Consider the following 15,445-nt stretch of genomic DNA (forward strand, 5'->3'; position numbering starts at 1 on the left):
ATATGTTAATACTAGGGCTATATTGCACTTAATTGCCATTGTTGGTAAATTTGAGAATTATGTATTTTGCCCTGCGATGAAATGGTGACTTGTCCACCCGAATACAGCTGAGATAGACTCCAGCACCCGCCGCAACCCCGAAAGGGACAAGCGGTAGAATATGGATGGATGATATGGATGGATGCATTTTTCTGCGACTGGACACTTGAATTTCCCCTACAGGGGATCAATAAAGTATCTACCTACCTACCTATTTATCATCACAGATTATGTAAATTATATGATGAAGTCATATTTCCCATGCCTCCACCAGGAGGGATTGATTGTCTTCTTTTTTAAAACCCTATTTAACAACAGAACATAATAGGTTGGTTTCATTTTGTGCGATTAAAAAATATTCATGTTTCCTCTGGGCTCTGTGTAAGCGTGAGATTATTAAAAAGATCATGTACATTTTATTGTCTATCTAATATACCACTACATTCATTAACAGAGGTGATATAATGCACAACAAAAGTCAGCTCTTTTAGCCTTTTCAGGCTTATGATAAATGTGCATGACAGCCGGTGAGTGGGTTTTTATATGGATTTAAAAAAAGATGATCAACCAGCTCATCGTCATCCTTAATGTTATGGCAAAAGTGTAAGGATTTTATATCCACTAACAAACAAAATTACAATCTGGAAGATTTACCTTCAGTTGAGGTGTCAGTAGGGTTGGGCCATGTGGCATAACAGTTGTATTGCAATATATATTGCAGCCTTCTGCAATAACGCTATATACTATGTATCACAAAATACTTTTGTTATATAAATGATAATAGAAGCATTTCAAAATAGGTTACAAAGGTTCCGACGTACGCTGTAACATTGCATAATTTCTGTTTGTATTATTTTGTCAAAACTATTATTATTCTTACTAATTTACTGTTAGTATTTAGTTACTTTCTGTCGTAACATGTTTCTATCTACACTTCTGTTAAAATGTAATAGGCACTTATTCTTTTGTTGTTTGATACAATAATTTTGGGCGATATTACAAATTTGGGTAGCAAGTACTTCCAGGAGCAGTATTGGTCATACCAATAAAGATACTGAGACTTAAACTTTTTGATCAGAATTAGAATTAGACAAACGCGAGCGGGTGGTGTAACATATAAATTAAATATTTTAAATTATTACCCACAACTGGCTCTGATTTAAATCCTTTGGTGTGTTCAGGGACTTATTTCCTGAGTTTGTAAACAACAAAATATATTTATGATATAAAAAATATCAATCCAACCACTGTAGTATCAACCTGATACTATATACTTGCTATCATTACTGTCGATATCAGATCAATCTGATTGATTGATTGATTGAGACTTTTATTAGTAGGTTGCACAGTGAAGTACATATTCCGTACAATTGACCACTAAATGGTAACACCCGAATAAGTTTTTCAACTTGTTTAAGTCGGGGCCCACCTTTGTTTAAATTCAATAGCGCTCGCTTTCGGTTAGCTCATTAGTTATCTATTCCTTGTCCTCCATGGATAATACTTGTCAGAAATGCAGTATATTTGCCGCTATGAAGAAGTGGATAGCTGACTGTTGGCGTTAATGCACTTTTTGTGTCTTTTTATGCATTGAAATCAGAAAGGATGCGCATTTCCGGAAGTCCGCGCGTCCCCGGGATGCAGATTTTTTTAAATTTTATCGACCCTGCCTTCTCCGGGTCAAAACTCAGGTTTACTTGTTTATTTAGCGATTATTGCTTTCCGCCTGTGTTTTGTTTTGTTTATATTTGCCGAGTCAAATTTCCGTCCCCGTTTATTGCGTTTTTATTGGTCGACTTCAAAGTACCGTATTTTCCGCACCATAAGCCGCCCCGTGTTGTAAGCCGCACCTTCAATGAATGGCATATTTCAAAACTTTGTTTACCTATTAGCCGCCCCGTGTTATTAGCCGCACCTACGCTACGCTAAAGGGAATGTCAAAAAAACAGTCAGATAGGTCAGTCAAACTTTAATAATATATCACAAACCAGCGTTCTAACAACTCTGTTCACTCCCAAAATGTAATGTGCAAATGTGCAATCCCAAAAATAGTAACACTCAAAATAGTGCAGAGCAATAGCAACATCAATAACTCAACGTTGCTCATACGTTAGTGTCACACAACACACAAAATAAACATTTAAAGCTCACTTTCTGAAGTTATTACTCATCCACAAATCCCTCGAATTATTCTTCTTCGGTGTGCTTCACTTGTTTTTTGACACCATCTGTGATGTGGACGCGCATGCAGTCATAGATCAACAGGGACGGAGCTGCGTGAAAAAAGTCACCCGGTCTCTTCGCTCATTTTTTCTTCATCCATCCATCCCTTCGAGTTAGCTTTTATGATGACGCCGGCTGGAAAGTTGTCTTTTGGCAAGGTCTTCCTTTTGAATATCACCGTGGGTGGAAGTTTCTGGCCATTAGCATGGCAAGCTAGAACCACAGTAGGACGACTTCTCATTCCCTGTGGTGCGAATATTCACCGTACATGTTCCCGTTGTATCCACAGTGCGGTTCACATGAATATCAAAAGTCAGTGGAACCTTGTACGCGTGTCTCTTAGTAGGAGACATTTTGTGGTCTTTACAGAAACACACAAATGAAATGAAACGTAATATCCGCACGCTTCTTCTTCTACGGGGGCGGGTGCTCACCTTGGCGGTTGCTTACAATAGAAGAAGAAGCGCTTCCTCTTCTATGGGGGCGGTTGCTTACCGTAGAAGAAGAATGGCTTCCTCTTTTACGGGGAAAAAAGATGGCGGCTGTTTACCGTAGTTGCGAGACCTAAACTTTATGAAAATAAATATTAATATTAATCCATATATAAGGCGCACCGGGTTATTAGCCGCACTGTCAGCTTTTGAGAAAAATTGTGGTTTTTAGGAGCGGCTTATGGTGCGGAAAATACGGTAATGCACTTTCCGGTACAATGTCTTAAATTTTGATTTGCCGAAAGTTTTATCAATCACAAATACTGCATTTCCGGTATTAGGACTCCCGCGCGTGTTAGTTTTCGCCATGGCGAGCAATAAACCCAAGAAGCAAAGCTTCAATGAAAAGTGGCTTCAGGAGCCACTTTTCAGCAAATGGCTCACTTATGAAGATGGAAAGATGTTTTGCACGCCATGTAAACGGGCTAATAAAAAGAACACCTTTACGACCGGGTGCACTGCCTCACCAGGCACCAAGAAACATCATGTTACACCTTTCCTGCTTGTCGGCTGCCAGACCATGGTCGAGGAGCGCAGGGGAGACGTTCCCTCCAGGGACGATATATTGTCGGGAGTAGGGAACACCCTCCACTTTACCTGGCAGTGGATACCTACAATTCCGCTCTTTGGTCGGAATGACGAGGCTGTCGATTTGTTACAACTCTTTATATACAGTATGTTTTCCACAAAGCCACCCGGACATCCACCATGCTATTAAAACTCCTGAACATGCTACCGCTCCCTCTCTTAACTTGTACTTACACACGTCACTCACCCCACATATCGCCATTCTTAAAAGGGAACACACAGCTTATGGCCATCGCGAAGCCAGAGATGAAATGCTATAGGTATTGAGTGCTACTGTATTAAATTACATTGAAACTAACTTGCAAAATTCTAAGTTTTATGGCATTCTTTGCCATGAAAGTGTAGATGCGGTGGTTTTTAAACGACTGATGATCTACATACAGGTGAGAATAATCAATTCAATTTGTCATATGCATGTATGCCCTGGCACACGATTATCAGAATTTCATGACCGAAGCAAAAAACTTTTTACACTTTTATACTGAAATAAATACACCTACAACTTATTAAATGAAAGTATAGAAAAAAAAATTCCGGCAGCAGTAAAGTTTAGATCCATGAAGGAAAGAAGAAAGTGAATGAATGTTTATAACTGAATACATATGCATAAAAATTTGTTTTCTTTTGTATTATTTTTTAAATGAATTAAGTAACGTTTATGACAACCTTTTTCCAAAACACAATATAGAATGTGAGATATAACAGGATAATGCATACATTTATCATTTGTTTTCAAAACGGTTACAAAAAAGTGGGAACCCAAAAATTTACTGTGGGACCCCATTTTTATGACTTGATAGACCCCAATTTGAAAATTCCTAGCGCCAACACTGAATGGCTTTGCAACATTTAGAAAGTTAAGCCACAAGCAATAATGCTACATTGCTGTGAGGACGCTTTGATTTGCTTGTTGATTTCTGGGACACCGCTAGAATGTCTCATCAACATGTATTATCACGATAGAGCAATAGCATTAAAAGCTATTGGCCAAATTTATCATTTATATCGTATAGCGTCTATAAAGCGCAACCCTTCGGTGAAGGTAGAAAAGAGCAATTGCCAGGGGTCTCCTGCAGAATCGTTAATAGCTGGCAGCTGTGGTAGTGTAGAGTGGGATGCTAGTACCTGTTCTCAGGGTCATCATCGTAATCATCCTCCATTTGAGAGGCTTCTTCTTTGCCAGGCATTTCATCTCCTTAACAATGTACACATTTAAAAGTCATTGCTCATTATTAGTTTGACGGACTTATTTTGTTTAATAAACTTTTTACCTGATGACTGATGGAAGTTTCCACCCCCTTGCAGCACACTGTCCTCCACCAGAGGTTTGATCTTTTGCTGATCGGTGTCCTCTCCTGAGTCCTCGTCAGCCTGCTGCTCTTCATCCTCTTCTTCGCTGGAGGACGACTGCAGATTGGAGGTTACTTTGGAACTTCTTCCTTTGCGTTTCTTCTCGTAAGATCTTTTCTTGGCAACAGCCATCTTCTCGGATTTGTCTTCTTTCTTTGCTTTAACTTGTTTCGTCACACGACTCGATCGTCTCCTTCCAGAACTGGCTTTGTCTTGATCCGAGTCGGAAGAGTTCGAAGCTTTCGCTTTTTTCTTCTTGGAAAGCTTTTTGTCTTGACTTTCCACGTCTGAATCAGATCCTTCGGACTTCCTCTTGCGTTTGGATGTTTTGTCTGTGGTTTTTTTTGAACTGGCACTTTCTTTCTCCTCATCACTGCTCTTGCATTGTGCCACTTTTTCCAGCAATATGTACGGAACCTCATCCGAGTCTGAGTCTTCTTCCTTGCCTGCCGACAAAGTACTGCTCTGCTTCTGATCACTTTTCTTGGATCTGCTGGGTTTCTTGGAGGACTCAGACTTAACCCTACTTTCTTTGTCAGACTCCTGCTCTTCCTCAGAGGAGTCTTCTTGACTCTTATTTTCAGACTGCTTCCTCAGGGGAGTGGTCTTTTCTCTACAGGAGTTTTGTCCAGGGGGCGGGCTGGCCGGTTCATCTTCTGCATCAGAAATACCGTCTTCTTCCTCTCGTTCTTTGTTTTTGGACCGACTTGTCGTCACAACTGGTACTGGGGTCAGTTTGACAATGAGGTTCTTCACTTTTGGTCGAGAGCGATGGGAACGCGCCACGGTTCCGTTTGACTTTGCATCAGTGTCTGCAACCAAACTGGAATCAGTCTTTGTACGCAGCGATGGATCGGCGAGACTCTCCACCATCTGAAAAAGCTCCTCTGGAACTGAAGGAGGGACCGACATAATGTCGTGATCGAGGGCCATCTCTTCGTCTTCTGTTTTTAATGTATTTTTGGTCACGTCTACAGTTTGGCTATTTTTATTAACTGGTTCATCTGGTTGTGTATGTTCCACCTTCTTGCCTTTTTTTTCTTTCCGGTCAACATGCTGTTTTTTACCATGTGCTTTCTCTAGACTCTTGGTGCGTTTCTTCTGCTGCTCTTTATGAGGTTTATTGTGTTCCACCACTGGCTTCTTATTCAGATCTTGCATCTCATCGGACTCCTCAGCTGCATCTGCCTCGTCCTCCGCGGGTGCATCTGCCTCGTCCACTTCAGCTGCATCTGCCTCGTTTACCTCAGCTGCATCTGCCTCGTCCACCTCAGCTGCATCTGCCTCGTCCACCTCAGCTGCATCTGCCTCGTCCACCTCAGCTGCATCGTCCTCGTCCACCTCAGCTGCATCGTCCTCGTCCACCTCAGCTGCATCTGCCTCGTCCACCTCAGCTGCATCGTCCTTGTCCACCTCAGCTGCATCTGCCTCGTCCACCTCAGCTGCATCTGCCTCGTCCACCTCAGCTGCCTCTGCCTCGTCCACCTCAGCTGCACCTGCCTCATCCACCTCAGCCGCACCTGCCTCATCCACCTCAGCCACAACAGGCTGTGCGGCATTCATCCTTTTTCTGACTTGTTGTTGCCCTTTGTCACCATTTTGTAACTCCATACTTTTGAACTCAGGTTCCAGAGCCACCTCCAAATCAGTGTGGGCTTTTTTCAAATCAGCAAGTACTGCCTTGAATGCTTTCAATTGCCTGTACCTGACAGACTTATCATCATGCTTCGTAGCAGCCTGCTGTATAAACTGGATGAATGTATTGTTCAAACCAGTTGTGGTTTCAACCAGTTTTTTTGTTCTCTTTAAAAGTTCTTTGGGAATCTGCAGTCTTCTGTAAGAGAAAGTTAAAGTCCCTGAGTCGCCGGCATGTTCCTTCCCATTAACAACCGCCTTGTGGTCTTTGACCACACGGCTCTTGTGTTTCTTGTCACGTTCCTCGCTCTTGCTGTGTTTTTTTTGCTTGCTTTTCTCGTGGTCGATCTTTGCAATGATGTTGTGGCACTTAGACGCCAGGTCCTGGAGGGGTTCTTCCTTGCACACGTAGCAGTGCCATTTAGAGTTCTCGTCAGTGATGGATGACAACTCTCTTCTTCCCAGGTTTCGCAGGATGCACTTCTTGCAGAAAGCGTTGCTGCAGTAGTCGCAGCAGATGAGCTTGCCGCCCTCAGCACACCACCTTGGGAGGAAAGGCTTGAACTGATGCAAAAAAAGTCCTACATCTGGAGATTTTATTAAAAAGGTTGAGCTAAGTGGATTTGTCTTACCTGCACTGCTCGTCCATCCCATCAGAGTCTCTACTGATGTCATCACTGGTGTAATAATTGTAGCATGACTAGAGAAAGGCAAGATCATGCATGCTGTGGATACTGTGGTGTAATCTGTAAGAAAATTTTTGAAATATGTGCAAAGGTTTTACCTTGCAAATTAGCACTTTAAGAGCAGGGTGCTCGTATACAGAGCTGCGCTGAAACTGGTTCACTTGCTTTCCACAAGCTGTGCAGTTGATCTTCCTTTGCAGGGTATCATCTGTAAACAACACAATCAGATATGACTTGCTTTACTCAGAACATTTTTTGGTTCACAACATCAACAGTGAAACCTCTAAAGTCAAACTGAATCTGCCCCGGGAGACACATTTTTAGAGAATTTTCATTTTTCTCCCTTAGGAAATAATTGAAAGAGAAATAATCAGTTGCATGCTCAAATAAGTGAAAGTAAAACATATAAAACTTAAAAAAAATGGTATTACTTCAAAGACTGCAACTCACACAAGTCACTTTTCAATATTCTCACTTGTCACACAAGTGTAACTAATGTCCATAGCAAGTACCAATGCTTAAAGTGACGCTGGATTCTTACTACTTTGAAGTAAGGCTGCGACTAGTCATCAATTATCTTAACGGTTAGTTGACCGATCAGATTAAGAAGCATAAAGCATAAACCAAGCCAACCATTCAGTGGCTATAATTTAGCAATCTGCATTTAAATACATCTTAATGTTTTTGGCATGTGCTAACTAAAAAAAATTATTTATTCATTTAGATTTAGCTATACTGAAACCCCAAATTTCCACTGGATGCGGAATGGCTGCGGAACAGTATCCACCTGGCAGCGGACTCCTATGGATGTGTGACATCATGCCTCTGCTTTATATGTTCCCATATCACAGATGCAAAAAAACAACCAAAAATAAACAAGTTCTTACACCAGGCCTATTCAACTGGCGGCCCATGGGCCACATCCTGCCTGCCAAAGCTTTTCATTTGGCCAGCCGAACATCACCCAAATAGGCTTGATGAAACCATTCAAACTCGTGACTCGTAGTAATTGCAGTACTCCGCCACCCCGCAGGGGGCAACAGTGAGGCAAATGTGTCACAATGAAGCAGCAGTGGGGTGAGTAGAAGAAGACTAAGCAAAAAATGGCACTCTATTGACCCTGAAAAAATCTAAATTAATTGCGAAAATCTGCCTTTTAACAGAAATTGGAGAATAAAGTCGTTGATTTCTGTCGGACATTTTAAGTGTTGGACACACTGATCCAGAACAGCAACAACGGTAGAGATTCACACGTATAAGCATCATCCCGAAATTTGGTCAAAAATTTAAAGTAGATATTGTGAATGGAGATATTGAAGTTTTGTTTTATTGAAATTGCTGACTTTGTGATGGCTTTGGTATTTGTGGCCGTGCTACTTTTTTTTTATTATTTGTTAACTCTCTGGCGAGCAAATACATATAAAGCTAAATTTGACCAGTAGAGGGCAATAACACTATATCTTAGATTTATTTGTGAGATATACAGTATATAGATATACAGTATATAGATATACAGTATATATATGTATATGTATGTATGTGTATGAAACAGGCCTGTAGAGATGAAATAGTCTTGTGATTTTTTCCCACACATACATATTACGCTCTACCACGGTATCGAGCACTATTTTTTGGATAATCTAATTAAGACATATATATATATTTTTTGGATAATCTAATTAAGACATATATACATACACACACACACACACACACACACACACACACACACACACACACACACACACACACACACACACACACACACACACACACACACACACACACACACACACACACACACACACACACACACACACACACACACACACACACACACACACACACACACCATTTTGTACCGTCCCTTTCGGGGTCGCTGGAGCCTATCTCAGCTGCATTCGGGCGGAAGGCGGGGTACACCCTGGACAAGTCGCCACCTCATCGCAGGGCCAACACAGATAGACAACATTCACACTCACATTCACACATGTAGTATATTGTGTGAATGTATTAACACTAAACCTCCCATTTTATTTATGTAAAACACACAATGGACATTATTATGTAATGTTTATTGTATGTATATATTTTCAGTCTTACAAGCCCAAATTAATGAAGAAGTGTGGGAAAAAAAAAATTGAGGAAGGAAAATAATTCAAATGAAGAAATTCAAGACTTCTGGAGCTTCTGTTTCTTCATGCTGTTAACTAACTGCACACCCGAAAAGGGGAGTGAGGGTAAACAATGAATCTTTTGACAGTGCAGTGTGAAAGCTGATGTGTTTACTTTGCAATTAAGTAAACGCAGTCTCAAATGAATATAACCTGCGGAGGGACTTTCTGACAAAACATTCACATTTCAAGCCCTTGGGCTTTTGAAACTGCGGCCCTCTTTATTATGTAGTTGAATAACCCCGTCTTACATCGATGGTATCGCTCACAACAACACAATCCGATGAGATGCGTTGTGGGTGTATGGATTGTTCTCGCTAGCTTTAGCTTTGTAGTTTATTTGGTCTGCGTTTTAAGTGGTTGTCTTAACATTGTTTAGTTCGGGACAGGGCAGTTGAGTGTTTTTGAATGAGCAGTCCCGGACAAAAAATTTACGCCAAACAAGTGTTACTTCTTTTCCTTGAATCTTTAAGATATTCTGCTTTTACCAGCTGATTCTGTTTTATTGGCAAATTATGTGATTCGGCCCGCAGTTGATGTGGAAATCATATTCATCCAGCCATTTTCTACCGCTTGTCCCTTTTTGGGGTCGCTGGAGCCTATCTCCGTTGCAATCGGGCGGTAGGCGGGGTACACCCTGGACAAGTCGCCACCTCATCATGGCCTTTTGTATTTGTTTAGTTTAGTGATTACTGATAAGGCAAACTAGCGCTCTGTCAAATTAAAAGTAGTAACAATGCTGAGATCCCAAACTTCGAGTAGACGTGATCTTTCTTCCACTCGTCTGTTTTTACCGTTACAAGCTCAGGAATATGCATACATTTTGCGCAGCCCATCAATCTTTTTTTTTCTTCAATTATATTTTTATGATTGTGAGAAACCAAAATTTAAATCGAGATCAAAATTGTATTAATTGTCTATCCCTAATGCAATCACGTGCAACAATTCCCTAAAAATCACCTGTAGGTTTCTGCTTGTAATCCACTCTGAACTTCACAGTTCCTTTATTTTCACTCCCTGAAGGCCGCAGCACCAGAGTACCTTTGGGAAACACCACAATAAAATATCACGACAATATCAGCATTGAATGCAGCAATAACATTCAGATATTACAATGAGAAATAACCTTTGGATGTGTTGCCTGCATGGCTGTCTGAAGGACTGTCAGAAGCCGCCCCTTCGGATTCACTGTCTGAGGTGTCCGAGTTAATCTTTCCAGTGTGCTTAGCTACTGTACTGGACTTTCTATAATATGGAAGCACAGAACATGAAGTGTTTGAAAGAGGAGTGAGTTGGATAATATTCAAATGAGAGTGGAAAGTATAGAAATAAAGTGCTCACCTCTTATGACAATATGATGGATTTGTTGTCTCTGCTGAGCTGCTGGGCTGCAAAGGAAAAGAACACAAACAGGTAGGCATCAACGGAGAAATTTTTCTAAATTGCTCATCAAGGAATGGACGGAATGAACAGCAACAGCTATCCTATTATGTGCACGTACGCACGTACGCACACAAACACACACACGCACTTAATGGACAACACAAAAATGGTAGACTTACCTCCTCTGTCATTTCTGCCATTTGGTCTGGGCTGGATTCAGGAAAAGGCAGACTCATTTTACCTGTAGAAAGAGTCCAAAATGAAAAGATGCCTTCGTATATATTTACGTTAAAATATACACAAACTTTTCATACTGACCGTACGGCTAAAGTAGGTATAAAATAAGACCAAGGAACGTCATACTGAAATTGTTTTTTTAGTTAGAACAAAACATTTCAAGAAACATTTCAGCATTAGGGTCAGTATCCCAGTTGGCAGTAGGACGGGTACAACCTGGACTAGCCACCAGTCTATGGCAGGGCACATATTAAAAAACCTCTATGGACAATTTAGTCACAACTTTGGGTTCTGGGAGTAAACATGCAAACTCCACTTAAAGTTGTGGCAACAGACATTGGATCTCCTGACTGCAAGGTTGATGTGCTAACCAGGGCTGCACCAACCTAGAGTTCCAATGCAAAATCAAATATCTGCCTTTACAAAGCTAATTTTTTTTTTTAATTACACAATCAAATGTGTAGTTGATCTACTAATTTTGTAATTATTACTTTTCATTGGAAAAATATGATGCTAGGATTATTTGCTACACCACAGCTAACTACAACCACTATAATAAACTGTTGAACTGCGACCTCACTGACAGTGACTACGTTTTACACTGCAGACCAAAGTGGCCCAAATTGGATTTTTTTGAGATCGGATTTTTTCCAGTTGGCTGTTTACACTGCAAGTAAAATGTGATCTTTATCAAACTCCAGTGTAAATGCGCACAGGCCCCAATGTGGCCTCGACATTACTTGCATGTGCACTTCGATAAAGTGAAAACAAAGGAAGTTGACCGGGAGGAAGCCAAAAATAAATAAAAGTTGCAACTAGGGCTGGGCGATATGGCCTTTTTTTAATATCTCGATATTTTTAGGCCATGTCACGATACACGATATATATCTCGATATTTTGCCTTAGCTTTGAATGAACACATGATGCATATAGTCACACCAGTATGATGATTCTATGTGCCTACATTAAACCATTCTTGTTCATACTGCATTAATATATGCTCATTTTAAACTTTCATGCAGAGAGGGAAATCACAACTAAGTCAATTTACCAAAAGTGTATTTATTAAACAGTTATTAAGCAGTGGCACAAACATTCATGTCATTTCAAAACAGAAAGTGCAAGATTGTCAGAGACATTTAAAAACAAGCTATTAGTGCACTTTTGTGCATGATGTCACTAAGATGACATATCAAAACAACACTAAATTAAAGTGCACTTGTTGTACAGAATGCCACTACAATAGTTTAAAACAAATAAAGTGCACTTTTGTGCATGATGTCACAAGATATTTCAATAACTGTCAAATAAAAATGAGCTGCATAATAGGAAATTAAATAGTGTATGTCCTTCGCTATGTGGTAGGTTCCTGCGGACGTTATCTCCTTCTGTTGTTGACTATTTTTTTCATACAGTGTTGATGTGGAAATGGTTGCCTCAGCATTTTGTTGGTGTGGCACCGAACGGAGATGTTGACATGCGGAGTTTCAAGAACTCTTCATTCTCTAGCAGGTGACTTTTCAAATTATGCTACTTATTAGCAGTAATACAAATTTTGCCACACACTTGACAAATTACAGTTGTCTGTTCGACATCTTCCCGCTTAAAGCCAAACCACCGCCAGCAGATGGACCCCGTGCTGTTTTTCTTGAGAATTAATTCTTCCTTCATTTATTACCAGATTCGCACCTTCTTTCTCTCGTATTACCACTCGCACCACAGCTAACGTTACCCATGCCGCTACCTCTCTGCTCCGCGAGGGCGTATACGTATGTGACGTATGTAAGAAGGTGCGCTTGTTTTATGACTCTGTGAGAAGCAGAGACAAGAAAGGGTGAGAAAAGCCTGTAGTCTAATGCCCGAAGCTGAAAGCAACTGCGGGAGAACGTATACTCGAATATCACGATATAGTCAGTTTCTATATCGCACAGAGACAAACCCGCGATATATCGCCCAACCGTAGTTGCAACATTTTAAAAATTAGTGTTTTATGTGAAAGTAAATTAAAATAATATAATGTATGAATGGATGTATATAGTGTAATATATTTGGGAGGGTTCTAATCTTTGAATGGCTGTTAAGTAAAGGAGACACGGACATATGCGTTGATCTACGGCAGCTTTATTTTTCAATTCACATGTAAGCAAATGCGCCACAGCGTCAATTCCGGTCTTTCAACAATCGCTATTTATTTGGAATTAAAATATACATTAATGTATTACATATAGCCTATTATTTGCGCACTACTGACAAGTGATGCACCGAAAACTCAGTTGTCTTAAATAGAAGCCGAAACCGGGTGTTGTGATGAAATATCCATTTTCAGTGGCGACTGCGTCTTTCCAGCGCACACGAGTGACGTAGCTCACCCAAAGCTGATGAAAAAAATCACATTCAGGTCGCATTGCGTTTAGACTGAAGTCACATTTGAAAAGATCAGACTAGAAGCACTTTCGAGCGTTTAGACTGGCAAAAAAAATCTGATCTGTGTCACTTGAGAGCAAAAAATTCTGATTTGGTGTGCATTGTAAACGGGGCCATAAGCACTGTGTATTAATGTTTCTTTCATTAGAAAAGCAGTCGAGATTAGTCATTTGTCATTGTGGCTTGTGCAGCCCTTTGAGACACTTGTGATTTAGGGCTATATAAATAAACATTGATTGATTGACATTGATTTATGGGGTGTAACAATTAATCGATATACAGATATCCATTTATATTCCTTAGACTTAACTACATCAATCGGTGCTCGGCAAGATAAAATATCAATCCAACATCGTTTTGAAAGGAAATCGATCGATTTTATCAGTACTAGAAATAGGCAAACATTGGATTTAGGAACAGCAGACTTAATATGAAGTTCAACACTTTTAATGATAAGGAGGTTAAATGTTATTCAAGCCTGTCTGCCCATCTGCTACAGCGACATCGCCATCAGTCAGCCAAACAAGGATGGCAGATACCTACGGTGGCTGACAAAGGTCACAACAAATGCAAACACGACAAGACAATATCATAAATTACAACACAACTTTTATCTACAGCACGATTGCAAAAGCCAAAACAAGGGCTTCCACTGCCCTCTAATCCTTCACTCTTACTTTCCTCATCCACGAATCTTTCATCCCCGCCCAAATTAATGGGGTAATCGTCGCTTTCTTGGTCCAAATCGCTCTCGCTGCTGGTGGGAATGATTGTAAACAATGTGCAGATGAGAGGCGCTCCACAACCTGTGACGTCACGCTACTTCCGGTACAGGCAAGGCTTTTTTTTTTATCAGCGACCAAAAGTTGCGAACTTTATCGTCGATGTTCTCTACTAAATCCTTTCAGCAAAAATATGGCAATATCGCAAAATGATCAAGTATGACACATAGAATGGCTCTGCTATCCCCGTTTAAATAAGAAAATCTCATTTTAGTAGGCCTTTAAATCACCATAATGATTCCCGAGCACGGCCACCGCTGCTGCTCACTGCTCCCCTCACCTCCCAGGGGGGGTGAACAAGGGGATGGGTCAAATGCAGAGGACACATTTCACCATACTGTGTGTGTGTGACAATCATTGGTACTTTAACTTCAACTTAACTAGTCAACTACACCCCTCCCGGCCATCGCCGGCGTCCCACTAGCACGGACAAGGCCACGGTTAGTTAACACGGTGCCTTTTTTTTTTACATTCTCATTTCCGCGTGTTTTGAAAACAAACCAACTCTTGTCCCGCGATGCTAAGTTGACACTACCCAACAGGTTCAGTAGTCACCGCCGTGCATGCAGCGCCACTTTATTCCCTCCATCCGGTGTTGCTGGAGCAACCTTGCAGCCCCCGGTAGTGCATGGCAGCGCCAATGCATGGGCATGCACCGAGGAAAATGCACGCTCGGGGCCTTCTCTCCCTCCAACGATGCCATGGCAGGAACCGGGGCTCTAAACCACTGACCGGCTCCAACTACACAGACGCTGTGATAGCAGAATTATTTAGCACACAAAGCAGATAGGACTCATTCCATTAATTCGGTTAAAGTACACGCCACTCGTTGAAATTATCCCGAGACACGCGAGTGAATACCGGAAGAATCGTTTTAATTAAAAAAAAGAAAAGAAAAAAAAAAGTCGAACGTTGCCGGCTGCGCAGCTAGTTAGCCTAGCGTGCTAACACCAATCAATGTGTAAACACATTTTTTTTTAAAAAGCAGCCCCCGTACCTGCTCTTCGTGCTCGTCATTTCTCGAAACGGTGAAGACGGGAGGTTGTCCACGGCGAGTGCGGTCCAGCTCTGTCGGACACGGCGGCGAGGTAAAAAAGGGAGAGAAGTGAGAGAATGAGCGTAACAACTCCAGTCAGCGGAGACAAAGCAGGGAGACCATCTTGGCGGATGGCGGTGGACGCGCTAAAATGGCGCATGGAGCCGAAATCCTGCGCGCTTTCCTATTGGCTGACGGACTCGGGTGCCTTCGTGCTCGGACTGGTCCATGTCGAGGTGAGCCGAGTGGGGAAGTTTGCTGAGATACTTTTCAGAAGTATAGTTGTTGTTGTTTTTTTGGACAATGTTCAAGATAAATGTGTGCTTTGTTTTAAAGATGTGCCGTTTGGATTTACACTGTATGAAAAAAAAATTCGGAAAGGAATTTTACCTTTGCA

At 41.2% G+C, this 15,445-nt stretch overlaps 1 protein-coding gene across 2 annotated transcripts in view; it reads right to left on the reverse strand.

Annotated features, from left to right (window-relative positions):
* The window catches only part of atrx (ATRX chromatin remodeler), a 68,202-nt gene extending 52,961 nt beyond the window's left edge, over positions 1-15,241 (reverse strand). Inside the window, exons 1-9 of one of the 2 annotated variants that reach the window (XM_062045849.1) lie at positions 15,010-15,241; positions 10,749-10,810; positions 10,528-10,574; positions 10,313-10,431; positions 10,147-10,227; positions 7,111-7,220; positions 6,959-7,026; positions 4,613-6,870; positions 4,467-4,536 (exon numbers count right to left, since the gene is read on the reverse strand). In XM_062045849.1, the coding sequence (XP_061901833.1) occupies positions 4,467-4,536; positions 4,613-6,870; positions 6,959-7,026; positions 7,111-7,220; positions 10,147-10,227; positions 10,313-10,431; positions 10,528-10,574; positions 10,749-10,805 (2,810 nt within the window). In that variant the 5' untranslated portion in view covers positions 10,806-10,810; positions 15,010-15,241. The remainder of the gene's footprint in view (positions 1-4,466; positions 4,537-4,612; positions 6,871-6,958; positions 7,027-7,110; positions 7,221-10,146; positions 10,228-10,312; positions 10,432-10,527; positions 10,575-10,748; positions 10,811-15,009) is intronic. The other variant, XM_062045850.1, reaches the window with a different exon arrangement.
* Positions 15,242-15,445: the final 204 nt, after the last annotated feature.

The sequence above is a fragment of the Entelurus aequoreus genome, linkage group LG04 (genome assembly GCF_033978785.1).
Source record: "Entelurus aequoreus isolate RoL-2023_Sb linkage group LG04, RoL_Eaeq_v1.1, whole genome shotgun sequence".
NCBI lineage: Eukaryota > Metazoa > Chordata > Actinopteri > Syngnathiformes > Syngnathidae > Entelurus > Entelurus aequoreus.